This window comes from Phyllostomus hastatus, unplaced genomic scaffold (genome assembly GCF_019186645.2).
Source record: "Phyllostomus hastatus isolate PE091 unplaced genomic scaffold, TTU_PhHast_1.1 phas_scaffold_1066, whole genome shotgun sequence".
NCBI lineage: Eukaryota > Metazoa > Chordata > Mammalia > Chiroptera > Phyllostomidae > Phyllostomus > Phyllostomus hastatus.
This window is the reverse complement of record NW_025334004.1, coordinates 13,952,320-13,971,345: the sequence shown is the minus strand read 5'-3', so window position 1 is coordinate 13,971,345 and position 19,026 is coordinate 13,952,320. Positions and strand designations below refer to the sequence as shown.

General features: G+C 55.3%; 1 protein-coding gene across 1 annotated transcript in view; it reads left to right on the top strand.

The window, feature by feature from the left end:
• FBXW4 (F-box and WD repeat domain containing 4) overlaps nt 1-18,571 on the top strand; it is a 73,110-nt gene extending 54,539 nt beyond the window's left edge. Inside the window, exons 6-9 of the mRNA XM_045854680.1 lie at nt 7,689-7,754; nt 16,897-17,037; nt 17,506-17,647; nt 17,835-18,571. Coding sequence (XP_045710636.1) covers nt 7,689-7,754; nt 16,897-17,037; nt 17,506-17,647; nt 17,835-17,954 — 469 coding nt within the window. The 3' untranslated portion in view covers nt 17,955-18,571. The remainder of the gene's footprint in view (nt 1-7,688; nt 7,755-16,896; nt 17,038-17,505; nt 17,648-17,834) is intronic.
• The last annotated feature ends 455 nt before the right edge of the window (nt 18,572-19,026 follow it).

Here is a 19,026-nt window from a genome sequence, read left to right as displayed (position 1 = left end):
TGTGAGTAGATTTCTAATTACATTTTGACTGGGGATTACTGGTGTATAATAATGGCTAACATCTGTGGGTGTTTGCTGTGTTCCATACACCGTTTTGAGCATCTATCTTATCTCATATAATTTTTACAACAAGCTTATGCATAGGTCCTCTTCTTATTTCTCCTTTACAGATAAATTAGCTGAGCCTTAGAGAGCTTAAAGAACTCTTCCAAGGTCACTAGGTGACAGAGCCCGGAGCCCTGAGCCTGCACTGGTTTCCACTGCCCAGCACAGCATGCCAGCTACTCAGCCGGCCCTGGTTTGTGTTGTAATAGAGTTTTAGTTGAGTCTTTTGGATTTTTAGGTAGATGATTATATTGTCTGTAAATAAGGACCATTTTTATTTCTTCTTTTTCCATGCCTCTTGTTGGATACCTAGCTTTGTGAATATCATCTCATCGTTTCCCGGGAAGTCTGACCCAGTCCACTTCACCTTTGGCACTGGAACACATTGCCCTTTCTTTCTCTAGGGAGTGGATGAAGCCATGTTTAGAGGCCATGTGGATGGAAAATACAGGATAGAAACTCTTCTCCTTGCAGCCCAGCACATTTCTTGTTAAGTTCAATAGATTGAATGAATGTGTATGTTATTCCATTGTACTGTGAATTTTTGTTTTTGATGTACTTAATGTTTTCCTACTAATTTTGTTCTTCCATTGCTCAAGTTCCTAAGTTTCGGTTTCTTGAGTGGAGTGGGTGCATTGGGGCAGAGCAGCCTCTTATCTAGCCTGGGCCAAGGTCTTCAAGGGCCAGGCTGACCTTTTACCACTGGTGACAGTGGAGAATAACCATTTTGTGTTTCTGTGGAGGTGTCTCCCAGCTGTAGGACTGCTCTCCTCTATGTCCTGCTTTAGTGGCCCTTGTTCATCAGAGCTGCTGTGCGAGGGTAGGCATCGGGAACCTCAGCCTTGGGATACTCTCTCCAGAGCCTGACCTTCTAGGTGGTTATTTGTACATCCTGCCCGGAGAGAGGCCTGGATGTGTGTGTGTGTGTGTGTGTGTGTGTGTGTGAGAGAGAGAGAGAGAGAGAGAGAGAGAGAGAGAGAGAGAGAGAGAGAGATATGGATGACTGGGAGAGGTGTTTCAGACCTGTGCCGGCTGAGGGTCAGGAGCCAGTCTTGCCCCCTATTGGCCAGTGCCTCATTGGGAGAAAGGGGCCAGTGGGGCCCTTCTCTTCTGATCTGGGGCTTTCTGTCCTAACCTTGGGCTACTATTTGGTCCCAAAGCTTCAGCACAAGGTGTGCCAGGGCCACCTTTGCTAACACCTTCTCCAGCAGGCAGCCCATTGTCGGGTTTACCTGCTCTTGGCCATGTGCCAGCAGACAGAAGTGCCTGGTTTTGCTGTTTTCTCCTATAGGATGTAAATGTTTTTCCCTTTAAAAAGTAGCACATGTTTATTAATGAAGATTTGGAAAATAAAGAAGGTTTAAGAGAAGAAAGAATTGCTAATCACTCTGTTTCCCCAACACATTTTAGTATGTTTCCTCTCACTGTTCCCTCTTCTATGTGCAGGCTATTTTTTTTATTGACATATGATTGACATATAACATTGTATTAGTTTCGGGTGTATGACATTATGATTTGGTATCTGTGCACACTATAAAATACTGACGCCAATAAGTCTAGTTACCAGTTGTCATCATACATAGTTACAATTTTTTTCTTTTGATAAGAACTTGTAAGATTTACTCTCTTAGCAGCTTGCAAATGTGCAGTGTGGTATCACTTACCACGGCCTCCGTGCTGTGCTTTCCATCTCCGTGATGTCTTCGTTCTTTTGAAGCTGCAGGTTTGTGTCTTCGACACCCTTCACTCCAACCCCCCCCCCCCCCGTGGCAGCCACCAGTTGATTCTCTGAATTTATGACTTTGTTTTTCATTTTGTTTTGATTTGTTTGTTTTTTAAATTTATAATATTAATTTAAAAACTGACCATAGTTCTAAGACATCATTTCATATTTAAATACAGCACACATAAACTAACATTTAAAAAAATTTTCACTTAGCATAATGCCTTCAAGACCCATCCATGCTGTCACAAATGGCAAGGTTCCATTCTTTTTATGACCGAGTGGCGCTCCATTGTGTACGTGGACCAGAGTCCTTTGTCCATTCATCTGCTGGTGGGCACTTGGGTTGTTCCCTTGTCTTGGCTCTTGTGAATAATGCTGCAGGGACTGCAGATACCTTTTTGAACGTGTTTTTGTTTTCTCCAGTGAAATACCCAGAAATAGTTGCTAAGTCATATGGCAATTCATTTGTAAATTTTTAGGAACTTCCGTGTTTCCCATGGTGGCTGCACAAATTTACATTCCCACCAGCTGTGTGTGAGCGTTCCCTTCTCCCCCCCGCCCCCCCCCACCCCCCTGTCCCAGGCCTGTTTTTCCTCATCTTTGTGATACCGCCCAGCCATTCTAACAGGTGTGAGGTGGCGGCTCGCTGTGGTTTTGATTTGAAGTGCCCGGTGATTTGCCGTACTGAGGATCTTTTCGTGCATCTGCTGTCCGTCTGTACATCTTCTTTCAGAATACATCTGCTCAGGTCCTCTGCCCATTTTTAAATCAGATCGCTGTTGGGTTTTTTTTTTGTTTTGTTTTGTTTTTTTGACGTTGAATTACATGAATTCTTCATGTATTTGGGGTATCGACTCCTTATCAGATACATGATTTGCAGATATTTTTCCATTTAGTGGGTTGCCTTTGCATTTTTGTTGATTGTTTCCTTTGCTGTGCAGAAGCTTTGTAGTTTAATGTAATCTCACTTGTTTATTTTTCCTTTTGTTGCCTGTGTTTTTGGAGTCAGATCCAAAAAAATTATTGCCAAGATCAATGTCAAGGAGCTTAACACTTGTGTTTATACCAAGAGTTTTATGGTTTCAGGTCTTACATTCAAGTCTTTAATCTATTGTGAGTTAATTGTTATGTGTGATGTAAGGTAACAGTCCAGTCTCATTCTTTTGCATGGGGCTGTCCAGTTCCCCAATACCACTGGTCAAAGAGACTGCCCTTTCCCCATTGTATATCCTTGCCTCCTTTGTTGTTTACAAAAAAAAGTCTTCTTATCTTTTAGTGAGATGAACACAATTGCGTTCACCTTCCCTCCCTGGTCTTACAGCTTTAGTTCTTGGGTTACCCCCTCTTTACAGGCGGGGCTGCTGTGGACAGCAGGCCCCCCCACAAGCATGCTCCCATTCGGGTGGGTGTTTCCCCAGCTTCAAGGAGAGATGTTTGTTGGAGACAACGAGAATTGTTTGCCTCTCTTTTCTTCCCTTCCCAAGCACATCTATTTCCTCCCGTCTCCTTGGGCAGCTCAGGGTGCCCTGTTGGCTGGATCTCGGAAACTGGCCGCCTCACCCTTTCACCTGCCCTGGCCTCGGTCTCTCTTCTTCCTGACTTCTCTTGACCTCCTGTTCCCGCTCTGCGGGCCCCTCCCTCACGGTGCTGCCACTGCACCACTGCCCCGGCTTCCCCTCGTGAGTGAGTTCGTGTGACCTTCGCACTGCACTCCTGCTTCGGGACTTAGCCGCCGTAATGATGTCAGTGGCGCAGGTTAGCAGATGGCGGCAGCAGCAATGAGACCTGACATGTTCTAATGACTCCCCCCTTCCCACCCTTGCTGGCCAAGCCGATGGAGGGGCAGGGATTTCCATGAAGCATTTTAGGAGTGGGCCGAGGGAAACTGGGGAGGGGCACTCCCAGGTGCCGATGAGGCCTGTGACCTTTGCTGCTATAATATCAGTGTTTCACCAGCGGGGCAGTTTAGGAGTCCACTTGCAGCCCATCAAAAATTGATTTAATTGCAATTTTTCCTCCAATTAGGAGCACTGGAGCCTGACTAATTGGAGTAATAGAGAGTAATAAGGCTCAGATAAAAAGCCTTCCTCGGCGGCCTTTGTATCTCGTGTCAGCGCCTGTCAGAGGTCAGAGAGCTTGCATATTCTATTAGGCAGCCCAGCCTTCATTTGTACAAATTAGTTTACCCAACAGTAATTAAAATGCCAATGCGGGTTGAAGAGAACTGAATACACTTGATGGGCATGTTGGTGAATGATGTGACAGCCCTGGTGGCCTCCCTTGCCAAAGTGTGTCAGCCCCGGCTCAGAGGCGGCTGGGGCCTGGGCCAGCTGGGTGGCTCTGGGCCAGCCACGGGGCACAGCTGCTGAGCACGCCACTTCTGCTGTCCCGCCTCAGAGCCACTCTGTCCCTCTTTTCTTCTTCCACGTGGAGTCATTTTGGTCATTTGTCCACTTGTTCGTTGCACAAGCATTTCAGTGTGTGTCAGGTATTACGCTAGGTGCTGGGGGGAGCTTTTCGGGCCAAGGGGTCTAAAGTCACTTGGGCTCTGGAATCAAGATCGACTAGGTTCAGATTCCAGTCCTTCTACTTGCTCCCTGTGTGAGCTCAAGCGATTTCCATTACCGCTCTGGGCCTCAGTTTTCTTGTCTGTAGAACAGGGAGATAGAACCCACTGCGCAGGGTTATGAAGACTAGAGAGAATAATGCTTTTGAAATACTTGCTCAGAACTTGGCACCTAGTAAATGCTCAACAAATCACTCATGTAATTAAAAGGGCCTCAAATAAGCAGAGGCAGCGAGAATCTATCTTCTTTTCACTCTGCCCACACCCAGCTAATTTACCTTCTTACCTTCCTCTCTCTACTGTAACTTGTTGTTTTCTCTTCCTCAACTTGAGTGCCAGAGCCCCTCGTTCTCCTGGTGTGTCTCTCTCTGATGTGAGGGCTCCTGTATCTACCACCGGGGCCTGACAATGATCTCTGTGATACCAGGTTTGCCCGAGCTGGGGCCAGGGACCAGGAAGGTAGGCGGGGGCCCTGGGCACAGAATGAGACACAGTAGAAGGCTGGCTTTTGGCCGGGGCTTTCTTGTCCCAAAAGAGTTGAGTTTATGGAGTCAGAATGACTTCTAGACCCTCAGACTTCGAGAGTCTCCCGAGTTGTATGTGTGTGACAGAGAGTTTACTTTTTAGATGATTTTTCTCATCTATTCTCTGGTTGTGGTGCTCAGGAAGGACTTCACAGCTGCAGTGATGTATGACTGTGTCGTGTGTCATTCAGGTCTCAGTTTGCTGATTGGGCAATTTAAGAAGCAGAGGGACCCCCTTCACAGCCCATATGACTAGCTTCTCAGCCTATTTGGCTGTGAGCTCTGGAAGGCCCTCTCTGTTCAAGTCCACTGATTTGTCCTGATCGCCTCCCCTGGGCCAGGCACCGTGCAGGGCACTGGAGTACACAAGAGCCAGCAGATGGTTCATGATCTCAAGGGGAACGTGGGAAGATAACCCCCAAAATACCATTTGTCCCAAGAAGGTGAGATCAGAGTGTGGGAGGGACTCAGAGGAGGGATAGTGAAGCCACCTGAGAGTCAGGAGCTTCTGTCCCTGCCCGTTTGGCACAGGTTTGCCATTCCTGTCCCTGGCAGTCCCCATGGTTTGGGTTTGAGTCCTGGTGAGTGTCCCCAGTGGAACCTGGTTCTGGATCCGCTTGAGTGCTGTTTATATGTTTGGGGTTTTTTGTTTGCTGAGTGTCCAGTTTGGCTAAACTCTTAGGTCCTCATAAGTGCCAGAGGGACTCTCTACTTTTCCTCCTCTTCCTCCCTCCCTCCCATGGTGAAGTGAGGGGAAAACCAGTTTGTGGAAGGAAACATCATGAGTGTCATGTTCAGGCAATTAAGAAAGGCCTTCATGGGGTGTAGGGTGAGAGGCACCCCTCCTGGTGGCAGCCGGACAGGGCCGGATGGGGTGGGTGGTGGGCAGGGTTAGAGAAGCTCGGGGTCCCCAGGGGAGGTACTCCCATCTCCACCGCAGCCTGCTGGGTGTCAGAGCTGGGGGAGGGGCAGGCATTCAGGTCCCAGGTGCCCGCCATCTCTCTCTCTCCCTTTGACTTTCCCTGATGCTACTCGGGCCCGTGGCAGGTCAGAGGCCTGCCTCAGGCCTCCTTAAGAGATGTTTCTGCTGGCGCCCCTCACCTGGGTCCAAATCCTCAAACATCTGGAGAGCCCAGTTGCCTGCTCAAATGATTTCCAAGTGGCCATTATGTTTCCAGCCCAAGGTCATTAGCTTTACCAGTTATTAATGGATTGCCCTCAAGAGGAAAATGTCGAGGGGAGGGGAGGACAGCACCTCCTGGCTTTATAGTCGGGAGCTTCACTGTCCAGTGGCCGCTTCCCAGGCTGGGGGTCACCCGGGATGTGACAGAGTGGCAGCTTTGGCACACCACTGCAGTTCGGTGGCTGCTGGCACTCCTGTGGGTTGCGAGGAGGCTAGGATGATGGAGCATGTCCCCAGAGGAAGTCTTGGCTTGAAGGATGGAAGCTACAGGGTGGCTCACGTGGCCATTTTGTTAGTCTGGGTCGAATGCAGACACCTGCCCTGCAATTTTGATTGTAAATCAGTGGCTTGGCCAGTGCCTGCCCTAACATCTCCCCAGTTGGTAACTCTCGGGCCAACTCCCCCCTCCCTGCCCCCAGCCAAAGCCACTGGCTTCTTCAGAGCCCTCTGCGGAAATCCATCTCCCCGCTGACACGCTCGGGATCAGAGCAGCACAGGTGCCGGGCAGGGCCAGGGCGGAGGGGCTGCTGCCCCGCGTTGCTAACGTGTCATTAGTATGTCCAGTCCCCCTCCCCCCGTGCTTGACATGTAGGGACCTGGCCCTTCCCTGCCCCGGGCTGCCGAGTGACACAACTGCTTTCAGCTCTGCTGCTTGTGGTTTGGGTTTTCAAGCCCTGGGTTGCTGCAGGCTTCCCCACCCACCCCCGCCAAATCCTCTAACAAAGGAGTGGCCGGGCTCCTAGGTTCAAGTTCTAGTCCTAGCATTACAGCCAGCCTGGCTCATTGCATGGACCCTTCTCCCTGCCTGCACTGAAGAAGAAACTCTGCAGATTGTATTGGTTGAGGGTTTTAAGGGTATAAGACACACTCTGGGAAATGTGGCAGGAGTGTTCCTTCTCACCTGCCTCTTGTGTCCGTCATTGTCCTCTAAACTCAGCCTGACCCCCGTTCTTCTCCAAAGCAGCCCTGGCTGCCAGCCCCTCACGTTCCCTGCTCTCTCACCTTCATATACTCGCATTTCTCCCGTTTCACCTTTCTGTATTCTTACTCATCTTCATTCGTTTTCTTTTTCTCAGATTGGTGCCTTTACATCTGCCCTGTGCTCGTACCATATTACCCGATTCCCTGAGTTCTTAGAACCTTCAGGAATGTCCCCACCCACCCTCCACTCTGACCAGGGCATCACCTTCCAGCAGCCCACAGCCATTCCCAGGAGACCGTTTCCATGCCGTGGCTCTGTGAACTTCATACAGCGGAAGCCCGGCAGGTGTGCTCTCCCTTGGCCTCAGATTAGCAGCCCCAGAGAGCTGCTTTTTACGGTGGGCAGAGACCATGCCACTGGGCCTGAGCGGCGGGCTCAGTTGTCGAACCTGTGGCTCCTCCGGCCGGTCGCTGTGAGTCGCAGCCCTCACCGCGCCTCCAGGGTCTTCCTGCCACTGCTCTGGTGGCTCTCTGGGCCGCTCCTCTCATCCTGGCTTAACCCCAGAGCCCCTGGAGAGTGAGCACCGTGCCTTCGACTGTGCAGCGTTTCCGCCACAAGTTCTGACAGGCCAGCTCTGACTCTGCTCTCCTTTTGTTTGGCAGCTCTTTTGTGACTGGGACGGCTTGTTGTGGGCACTTCTCACCCCTAAGGATCTGGGACCTCAACAGGTAAGAGATTCCTGAGCCCACCACGGCTTGCGGGGGGGGCCAGAGCCGCCAGGAAGGTAGTGGAGAGAGCTGGCTGCCGGCGGTCCAGGAGGAGGCTGGGACGGACCCCTGCCCCGAAACCCACTGGCCGCCTCTGCCGTGGCACCTTCTCCCACGGAGTCCTCTGTTAGCTTGGGTCGACTGTTGAAGTGATTTATCCACTGAGCCACACTACCAGGGCGGAAGTAATTATCATAGGAAGTAAATAATTTCAGGTAAAATTATGATAACAACAACTTGGACTTACAATACTTTTTCTCCGAGGAGTGCCTGACTGTGTGGCACTATCTTCAGAGATGGTTTTTTTAAAGTTTAAGAAATTTTGGAAGTGGCCTACAGATCCGTAAAAAGAATTACACAGAACAGTTACAATACATCCAGGTTTTATTTACAATTCTCAGCCTTGGCAGGCTTGACACATTCCCATCTGATTCCCTGCCTGTGTGGTTTTAAAAAACTTTTTATTCTGAAAGAATCACAGATGCATAGGGAGCTACAAGCACAGGACAGCAAGGGTGCCCGTGTAACACCAGACGCAGTACGACATCCACACCGGGAGATGGACGCAGGCGAGGTCTGCAGCCCTTGACTCGGGGTCCGGGCGCGCCTGTCTGTGCGTGCATGCTTGGGTGTGGCTCTCGGCAGTTTTGTCTCGTGTGTCCATTCGAGTGACCACCGCCACGCCAGCACCGAGACCCCTTATGTGTCCTGTACAGTTGTGCCCACCCTCCGCATCCTCAGTGGCATTTAGTGTTGTCACCACTTTTGCATCGAGTCTAAGAACTCTTCACCTCGACCAGGCACCTGCCCACCTCCTGCTTTCCAGCGCCCAGCTGGCCACGGGGTGTGCTTCTCTCACCTTCTCCAGCCGCGGCTGCTCTGGCTCGTCTTCTCCTTTCCTCCCCATCTCCCCAGGAAAGTATTGGCCACACCTTTTTTCCTTTTTTTGAAATATCCATTATGCTGTCAGTCTTCCCAATTGATTTTTGTGTAACACATGAGCTATTATAATTAACGATCCTTTAGTGCCTTTAATGATCATCCAAGTGCAGGAATAGGAAAGCCGGGACTTCACCAAATGCCACATCACATCACTGGGCAGCTCTAAGAGTTAGGACACTGACCCTCCACTGAGGGTCAGTCTGCTTCCTGGAGGTGTGAGCCTGACCAGAAGCAAGTTGAACCTCTCCTCTGAAGACAGGCCTTTAGGTTTCAGAAAACTTTGGTCTGTGAAAACGGTCACCGTGGCTCATTCTGCCCAACTCCTGCTACATCTGAATGGGGCGGAGAAGGAACCCCTCCTCCGGTATGACTGGGGTGCTGTGGGGAGCGACCGACGGCGCACAGACTGTAGGGTCAGACACACCTGGTTCCAGAGCTGATTCTGCTGCTTATTAATTCTGTGACCTGGGGGCCTCTCTGGGCCTCAGCTTCCACACTTGTAAATTAAATGGGATTTAATTATCTCTGTGTAACAGAACCAGTGTGAAAAAAGTGCCCACGCAGTGCCTGTCACCTCGGGGGTGGTCACCCACTGTAAGCTACCTCCCTCCCTCTCCTCCTCCCCATCCACAGCTGTCTGCCACGAGGGGGCTGTGGAGTTGGTGGGGGCTCCCCTTTCAGTCCTCTCAGTGTGTGTGGCCTGTGACCAGTGGAGGCGGGCGAACCCGCTGACTTCGTGGCGTAGAGAAGGGTGTAAGTCACAGAGACGGGCGTTTCCGCTGAGGGCCTGTTTGACCTACTCATGTAGCTGGACCTGACCCAAGCCCAGGATGGCGGACAGGCCAGTGGGTGGGGGTGCACCACTGTGGCCCAGCTTTGTCTTGAAGGCAGAGTAATGTTGAAGTTCCTCTTTGCCTGTGGTTGCCTTGGGAGGAGGTATGCCTGGGCACAGATTTAGGATCAGGATGGAATTCTAAGTCACCAATCCATGAACGGCATTCCGTTCCACACTGACCCCAAACGCTGGGTTTTTGCAGGGCCCCAGAAGAACCAAAGTGAGAGTGGGCACAAGGTGGTGGGTACAGTCCCCCCTAGAGCCAGACGAGAAACAGCTGCAGGACCCTCTGGCCAGCCTGTGGCAGGGCTGCCCTGGGTGTCCCTTGGCAATGCCGTCTCTCTAGCCCCCAGACTCCCCTCCTCACCACTGAGAGGAGCCAGGCTTTGTGCAGACACCCCTCCTTCCCCCAGGGGAGCTTGGAGGACCAGGCGCTGCAGGGACCAAGGTGAAGATGCCCCGGTGGAGACATCACCTTTGGGTGGGAGGAAATGGGTGGACAGGACGACTGTCCTCCGCTGTCTTTCCCAGGGAAGCCCGAGCAGATAATAAAGCCGTGTAGAAAATAGGATTAAGGTAATGAACAGGCAGGACAGAGTTTGATCTTTCAATAACGCCAAAGCCTGACTGACAGGCCAATCTGGAAGGTGGAGCGACATCGCCGGCAGGACTCAGCAGCGGGGCCGAGTGCGGAGCTGGGTGGATTCTTTTGCTTTTAACCTGTCACTGCTGAAACTTGAGGAGCACTGAGATTTTCTCTTTTATGTGTGCAGGGACTTGGGTGGGGGGGCAGGGGGTACTGAGGGGCAGTTTTGCTCCCAGCATCACTCCGCCAGGGGCTGCCCTCAGGAAGAGGTGGGGGCTGGGATGGAGCTCGGAAGTGGAGGCACCCTGCTGAGTGTCAGTGCTTCCTCAGCCCTGTGTCCCTCAGTGCCTGTCCTCAGGCAGCCTGGGTCACTCACAGTACCTGGGACTGCTTTCGAGGTCACCGTGGCTCCCTCAGCCCTTCATTCTCTCAGCACCCCTGGAGACTGTTCTCCCCGGGGCTAAGCAAGGGGAGCTCCCGGCTGTAGGTCAGAGGGCAGCTGTGGCACACAACCATTGCCTAGATGTCAAGGAACTTGGCTGTCCCCACCCCTCCTCCACTTCTGCCTTTCTTTCTCCTAGAGCTGGGGCCCCTGGGGTGGGCCCAAGGATGGGCAGATTCCCAGCCTGTCTAGCCGGGCAGAGAGAAAGGTGGAGTCCTCCCTCCAGCCTGGAGGTGCCGATGTGTTCCTGCTTCTGAGGGTGGATGTTCTTCAGGCCCAGTCCCCAGCCCTCAAGGGCTCCATCTGGACAGGCAGTGCCAGTAGCCAACCACTGAGGTGTCCTTAGCTAGGCCCTGGGGTCCCATCGCACCCCAAGGTGCTGTGTCAAAGCCGTCCTGCTCCTGAGCCTGAGGCCTAGAGGAACCAAGGCCCATCGGTGTCCTCTGCCTGCCTGTGAGCAGGCCCCGGCTGGGCCCGGTGGCTGTTGTCTGTGGGGACTGCCTCCTACCTGCCGGCCGGCCAGACAGGGCCCACCCCTCCCCCAGGGCGTGTTCTGGCTGTGGGTTATACTTTTCTGCCAAGGGGCTTTGAGCTGGGCCCAGCATTGGTGCCCTGAAGGCAGGGCACCCTGGTCACCCTGGGGGTGGTGGGCAGCCAGGCAGTGTGACGAAGAGGCCTGAGATCCCAGACCTGGAGGGGTCACCGTGGGTCCAGCCATAGCTGTAAGCCAGCCCGGGGGCTGTCTGGTGGGGAAGGGGGTAGCAGTGGGCTTTGGTGACCTGGCAGTTCCTAGGGACTGAGAGTTTGAGCCCTTGGCTAGGCACTGTGCTGTGTACTTGTGTGACCCATGGGCGTGGCCCTGCTCACATGCTCTCATTTCCCCTCCCCCTCCAACCAGGGCCCTCCCGGGTTCCTGTTCCTCCTCCATTTCCACCCTAAAGCCCCTACATCTCCTTTCACAATGAAGGCTGGGCAGGCGGGCTTCTCGGACGTTCTGTCAGGTGCCCTCTGCTCTTCCTCATGGAGCCTTTGCTCACCTGACCCTTGTGCCTGGGTTAACCCTTCTCTGCCTCCTGAAACTTCACTCACACTGCAGCATAAACAGCACCTCCATCACAAAGCCCACCCTGATCCTGACCCCCGTGGCTGGAGTTGGTGACTTGGAGAGAACTCACAGGGCCACCTCGTCGGCCACCGTGTACCCTAGCATAGCTCCCCGTTGGGCTGGGAACTTGTCTTGGGACCCTGGACTGAGCATGGGAGCTGCATATCAGGTCACCTGCTGGCATTTGGGATGGCAAGGGCACCTGGCTGCAGCCTGCCGAACTTGCTGTCATGGGGCCTGGTGTCCTGCGTGCAGGCCGGGTGGCTCTGAGGGCACCGTGAGCGCCCACCCCGCCCAGGTGTGGCTTTGTCCCTGCCCCAGGCCCTCCGCCTCCGCCGGGCAGGGGGTCTGGCCCTCAGTCAGGCTGATTAAGGGAATTGCCCCTCTTTAAAGTACCTGCCTTCTCCTTTGAAAGTATTACTGACAGCGTTTTTCATTTTCTTTTTTCTTTACCTCTTTAAGGAACCCTGTAATTTCTTTCTCTTTCTTTCTTTCTCCCCCCCTTTCCTTTTTCTTTCTTGTCCCCTCTGTCCCCCTGAACTCTTTGAAATTGGCTCTCTGCCTACTGACACCAAACTGATACTTTGCGTTTCACTTCTCCTTATCCCTTTATGGCAACAGATGTTGAAATTTTGTATCCTTTTATCTGCCCGGCTGCCCCTTCCTGTAATTACCGTCCCCTTGTTAGCAGCACAAAGTGGGCTGCCTGGCCTTTGAGCCATTGTGTCTGAACACGTGTGCTCGGGCGGGTGCTGGGGCCGTGCACGCGGATGCACACGCATGTGAGAGGCTGTGCCTGGCGAGGGCCCTTCCCTCTCTCCTGGCGGGGCCGGGGCAGGCGAAGCTTTTATGGGATTCTTGTCTCCACCACTTCGTGGCTGGGACCCAGCTTCCTCTTTCTCTCACTCTCCCTGTTGGAGGGCTGGACTGGGACAGCCCTGCCTGCTCAGAAGCCTCACAGCTCTCTGCCACTCGTGGAGTTCTGCCTGCTGAGCAGCGTGTCCACCAGGGTCTGGGAGCCAGGTCACGCCGACTTGCTCCCCCACAAGACCCAAGCCTCCGACTAAACCAGATTGCCCACGGCTGCCCTAGCTCTGCACTTCTGCTGTGGCTGGTCTTTCACCTGGGCCATCCCCTGTCCTGTCATTGCCTGTCACAGTCCGGTCGTTCACTGAGGAGTCACTCGATACCCACAGCCAGAATGTTCTCTGTGCCCTGTGAAGCTTCCGTCATCTCCCTTCTGGCGCCCGCCAGGTCATGCTTTGCGTCGTTAGTCGGACACACGACAGACTTCTCCCCCGTACTGGACTACGGACAGGCGTTGCGTCCTTTGGAGTCACACTCCTTATCTCCCTGCAGTTCCTCCTGAGCGCGGTGGCTTGTGTGCAGGGAGCTCAATAAGTGGTCCCTGGTCAAAGAAAGGGAGAGAGAGGAGGTGGAAGAAGGAAGGACAGAGGAAGGGAGGGAGGGAGGGAGGGAGGGAGGGAGGAACCTCCCACTTTCTTAACAGCCATATCGGGCCCAGCTTATCCCTTCAGGCCATCTGTCTCCTGGGAGCCAGAGAGATCTAGGGAGATGAACGGTTTGCCACCCTCCCATCCACCTCCTCTCCCAAAAGCCGTTGTTGCATTTTGGGGTACATGTGCAAGGTGGGGTGTCCTCACACCCAAACAAATGCAGGAACGAGCAACTGTAGGGTCTCCGGGGAGCGCTGTGGGGAACCCGGTATGTGGACAGTGGCGGGAAAATGGCGCGGGGCTGCGGGCACTCTTCAGTGTGGGTGGGGAGTGGGCTCCAGGGGTGTTTCGGGGCATGTTCCCACAGGAGGACTTCCCCTGAGCCGAGGCTGTGGCGGGGGCACCAGCAGGCCAGGCTGGGGTGAGAGGGCGCAGGGGCGGGAGGGTGTAGAGAAGGGAGGGGAGTAGGACGCCAGGCTTGCAGGCTCTCCAGGGCCCAGGCCGGGGAGGGGCGGGGGCTCTTCCTGCCAGGGGCTGCCCCACTCTGCCGGACTCTAGCCTGGAACTCAGGGCCTTTGCAGATCAGACATCCAGGTCTTCGGGGCTAGCACCTGCCTTCTGCCAGCTTTCCCCAGAAAGATGGTCACGGGGATGGGGTGGGGTCAGTGTCTAAAACTTCCCTCCTCCTTGACTGTCAGGAAGTTCTCTACCCTCGCACTTCCCTCCAGCGCGAGGAGGGTTGCCGGGGCAGCAGGGTGGTTGGGCCAGGGGGACCCGTTCCCTCACCTGATCCCCTCTCCAAGGCTCCCTGGGACGAGGCCCCACGTAGCCCGCTGCCTCCGGGCCTGGCCACATTCCTCAGGCTCCCAGGGGTGGCCCCAGCCGTCTTTCTCTCTACCCGGGCGGGGAGAGAATTGGCTTTCGGGAGGCTGGTGTGGATGCCCCCAGCCCGCAGCGGCTCCTGGAGGCCCGGCTTTGTGCGCAGGAGTTGCAAGGGAATGGACTTTTTGTCTGGCCTTCTATAGCGACAGACCGGCCCTTGCTCCTGCCTTGGCCGGGGGCTGTGAGCGGCAGCCCTGTTCCCACACAAGTCGTCCCGGCAGCCAAGGCGGTGCACCCCCGCCCACCCCCACAGTGGCAGGCCAAGAAGCATTCTTAGCATTCTTTCCAGAGAAAAGGGGTGAAACGTCTGAATTTGGGGGTCACCATGTTATACAAATTGCAATCTAATCGTTTTTTACAAGAAACACTTGCAGTAAGAAAAGCAGCTCGGAGGAGGGGCTGAGGAGACAGCTTGTTTTGTCCCCCTTACTTCCAAAGTTTGGGGCTATTGTCGGCCAGCCTCTCTCTCCCCACCACAACAGTTGAGCTACACTTTTCTAGTTAAATTGGTCCTGGGTGAGGGCCACAAAGGGCCCACGGAGCCATTTCTGCTTGTTTTCCCAAATCAAAGCCCCAGCAGGGCTCCGAGGGCACCGCCAGGAAGAGCCCGGCCGTTTCCCAGAGCGCCGCGTGTCGGCTCATGCTGCGAACTTAACCCCACGGCGCCGCTCAGCAGAGCTCCACGGTGCTGGGCCCAGAGGCCAGAGAAATTGTGTCTTTTTATTGGCCCATTTAAAGTGTGTGTGGCCACTTCAGAGAGTCAGAGACAGTGCGGCAGAAAGAAAATTGTGACCCCTGGCTGGGCTGGGCTGGCAGACGAGGGCCTTTGGGACGTGTCCTGGCCCCGGGGCTGGTGCTTACTTGTGCCTTCCGGTCCTCGGAGAGGAGAGGCCTGTGTGTCTCACTGCATGTGTCGCCGCGTGGCACCCTCCAGCGGTGGCACAGACTCTGGAGCACAGGTCCAGGTTGGCCACTTGGTCTGGGTGTGGCCCTTGTGCTGCTGACCCTGCCGAGCCCGGATGCCCAGCTCTCCTTCCCCCCGAACCCCGGGACCAGGGTGGGCAGGTAGAGCCATGCTGGGCTTCACGCCCCCCGTCCCACTGCCTTTCATCTTCTGTTTCAAACAGACAAACATGAAATTACTTCTATAGATTAAAGGGGAGAGCTCCTCAGTCATTCCTGAAGGCCTCACTAATGGAGGGGGCAGGGCCCCCAATCTGGAAGGAGAGGGGGAACCGTGGAGCGAAACAGCCCGACCTGATGTACACAGGTGTGCTCGTGTACCCGGAGGGACAGGGAGAGAGGCCGCCACTTCTGGGGCTCCGGCCTGCCCGGCGAGGGTGAAGCGTGGCCGGTGGCCCGTCGGGCAAGGCAGGGCTTCCTGGGAGCCCAGGTCAGCGATCTCAAGGAGATGCTGACCTGGACAGAGGGCTTTCTGCCTGACCCTCCTCGGGACTCGCCCAGTGTCGCCCTTTCCCCCCGTGGATTTGTCGTGTGCGACCCCAAGAGAAAGAGGAGCGCTGCCCTGGAAAGACGGCTGGGCGCAGGTGCCACCTTAGGGCCTGGTCCCCACCGGACAGCAGCAGTGCTCCTTGCTGGGGTCACCTCACTGCCCAGGGCTGAAGGGGAAAGGCAGAGTGGGCAGGAAGGAGCCGCAGCGGCCTCCTTTCCTCCTTCGGTCTCCAGGGGAGACGGCAGCCTGCTGGGGAGGAGGGAGGCTGAGGGTCAGCGTGTGTGTGAGGTAGAAGGACTGGTGCTGAGGGCCGCATCCACATATGTGACCGGCAGCCTCGTCTGCCTTAAGCCCTTTGATGGCCACTGTGTGGGCCAAACCTGGGCTGGCGTGACCATGGAGTCCTCCCCACTCCGTGCCCAGGCCTCTTACCTGTGTGTCCCTGTGAAGTGTCCAAGGCCTTGTTTCTCTGGTCTTGTCCTGGAGGAGAGCCCAGCATCTCTGGGTGAAGCTGGAGAATGGGGCCTGGAGGGCGCCCCTCTTCTCCCTCACTCCCTCAGCCATTCTGCAGACTCATTGCTTCCACCCGCCCCCTAGGCACAGGGATTAACGGGTGCACTTGATGTTGAGGGGCAGTTGCTAGGGCCAGGGGGCCCCCCTACATGGTTGCTAGGGGTCTGGCATCGGGTGAGGGGTCTGCCCACTGCCGCGGTCACGGAGGGAATTACACAGTCACAAAGAAATTGTTCTTCTCAGTAATCTGCTCTCGGCCACCGGGAGGGGCGAGGGTGGGGGAGCAAGCTGGAGCCCAGCAGGCTGGGGGCTGTGATCACAGAGGCGTGCTCGCCCCGGGCTGGGGGCCAGCCTGGCCGGGAACACTAGGGACCAGCCCGCTAAGCTGCTTTCTCAGCGATTTCGCTCCCCAGACACAAAGGTGTTTACTTGTTTTAACATCTCCTGGGACTCCCCTTCTCCCTTTGTGTGGTCTTTATCCCCACTGAGGTTTGAGCCCCAGATTACAGGCGGGAATTAAGGCATTGGACTCAGGCAGCTCAGAACGGCATGACCTGCGGATCAAGGAGTATAAAGTAACCAAATGTGTGTGTGTGTGTGCGCGCGCAACCCCTTCAGCAAGGCCCATTCATCGTCCCGAGGCAGAGAGGCTGGGTGGTGGGTGGCCGGCGTGCAGGTGTGATGCAGGGACTGCTGGCAGTGATGGAGGTGTTGTTACGGAGAGGGACTGGGGCATCTCCCCTCTGGACCCCACTTCTAGGGAGTCTACTTCTAGCTCCGGGAGGAAAGCCGCATTTCCTCAGGGACAGATGCCATTTGGAGGTTCAAAGAGTCTGTTCAGGCCAAGGTGGGACAGTGGCTCATCCTCTGCCCGTCCTCTCCCCGCAGTGGGCAGCTGATGACGCATCTGGGTAGCGACTTTCCCCCAGGGGCTGGGGTGCTGGACCTCATGTACGAGTCCCCTTCCACACTGCTGTCCTGTGGCTATGACACCTACGTTCGATACTGGGACCTCCGAGCCAGCGTCAGGTGAGTGCGCTGGGCAGGAGGACAGGTGGTGGGAACCCTGGGAGGAGAAGGTGCAGAAACTGCACGTCAGGGGGCAGCCAGCAGGGTCAGGTCAGGCTTACACTCCTCACCTTGGGCGGTCCTGGCCTTGGGGCCTCGGGGACAGTAGCCACCAGGCCCTGATCAGAGCCTCGGGAGCTGTCAGGGTGCCATCCCTGGGCATTCTGTCCCAGCCTTCCTCCAGGCCTTTCTCCGCCCTGAGGCCTTCCCAGTCCTGCGAGGCAGTCAGCTGGGTGGAACGCAGATGGGGGCCTCATCCTCTCTGGGGGCTGGGGCCCGGTGAGGAAGAGGCCTTACTGAGGAGGCTCGTCCCCCGAAGGCTGGCTTTTAAAGAATGTGGTGATTCAGCTTCTCTCCCTCCCAGCCAGAGTGGGGGGTGGGGGTACCCTGAAGCTCCCCCCCACCCCTGCATCTCCTCTTCCTGGACAGGAAGTGTGTCATGGAGTGGGAGGAGCCCCACGACAGCACCCTGTACTGCTTGCAGACAGATGGGAACCACTTGCTGGCCACAGGTTCCTCCTACTACGGCGTCGTGCGACTGTGGGACCGGCGCCAAAGGGCCTGCCTACACGTAAGCATCCCGCCCACCTCACAATCTTGCAAGAAGCCAGGACTCATTTTTACCAGCTGCACCTGAGAGTGGGCGTGCCCAGAGACGGTGGGTGGGAGCCCATTGCACTGGGTCTGGAATCCTGGTTTCGGGCTCCCCCCCCCCCCAACTCGGGCCAGTCATACCATTCTCGTGCCCTCCCTTGCAGGCCTTCCCGCTGACGTCGACACCCCAGAGCAGTCCTGTGTACTGCCTGCGCTTCACCACCAAGCATCTCTATGCTGCACTGGCTTACAACCTCCACATCCTGGACTTTCAAAACCCGTGACAGTCAGGGCCACCCCAGCCTGTGGGCCCAGAAAGCCAGCTACTCAGGGACCTATCCTGCTTGGAGGGTGCAGTGATAACGCCTTCCCACCCCCGTGCCTGTGCTCCCAGACCTGCAACCACAGTGCTCGGGCCCTTAAGCTAAAGGCTGCTGACTCCCGGGAGCTGGGGTTACCCAGAGACACTGTCCCTCCCAGGAACCAGTGGAAAGAAGGGACCTGCTGCTTTGGGAGAGTGAAGTTGAACCCACTAGGCCTTGCTCTCCTGTTGGCCAGAGCAAGGATCTGGCCTGGAGAGGCGCCCCCCGTACCCAGGATAGCTTCGAGTGAGGTGAGGTACTCCAGCCTTTCCTGTGGTCCTTCTCTGTCCTTTCCCTGGAAGGAGGGGTGAGGCTGCCAGTACCCCTGCTGGCACCAGCGCCCCCCTCCGCAGTCAGACCCCACCCTGGATCAAGCTCTTGGGGCTGAAGACTCATTCCTGGGGCACTGTGGCCTGGTCGCCCTTTGAAACCAAGAAAGGACAAAGGAACCCAGCAAGCAGCTTTGAGTTCTAAGCCATCCCAGCCTCAGGCCATGCTACAATGTTCATTTTTGTAAAAATAAAGCTTAAATGTTCACAGATCTGGCTCCTCACTGGCCGGGGACTCCTGGGAGACTCCAAAGAAAGGGGGCAACAGATTCAAATTTAGGGATGTGCATGCTGGGGAAACAATGAGACCAGCCTCGTGGCTCTGTGTTCCAAACAACAAAGGTTTCTTTTTTTCTTCAGGAAACCCCCTCATTGACCATCTACCCTTTTGGCCCTGGTGGTGGGGTGGGTATCACCTGGAGGATGTGGAGAGAGGACCACCAGCAGCTAGGCTGCTGTCCATCTTCAGTGCCCCTTCCTCACCCCAACCCAGCGTGCACATGCTCTTCACGAGGCTGCCGCACTACCCTGGCTCTCCACCCACAGTGTCTTTGCCTCCTGACTCTGTGTCTGAGGCTTCTGCATTTTTAAATAAAAGCTTCTCCCTCACACACCCTTACCTTAGGGAGTTCCTTTGGGCCACATCTGTAAGCCTAGTTGTCTTC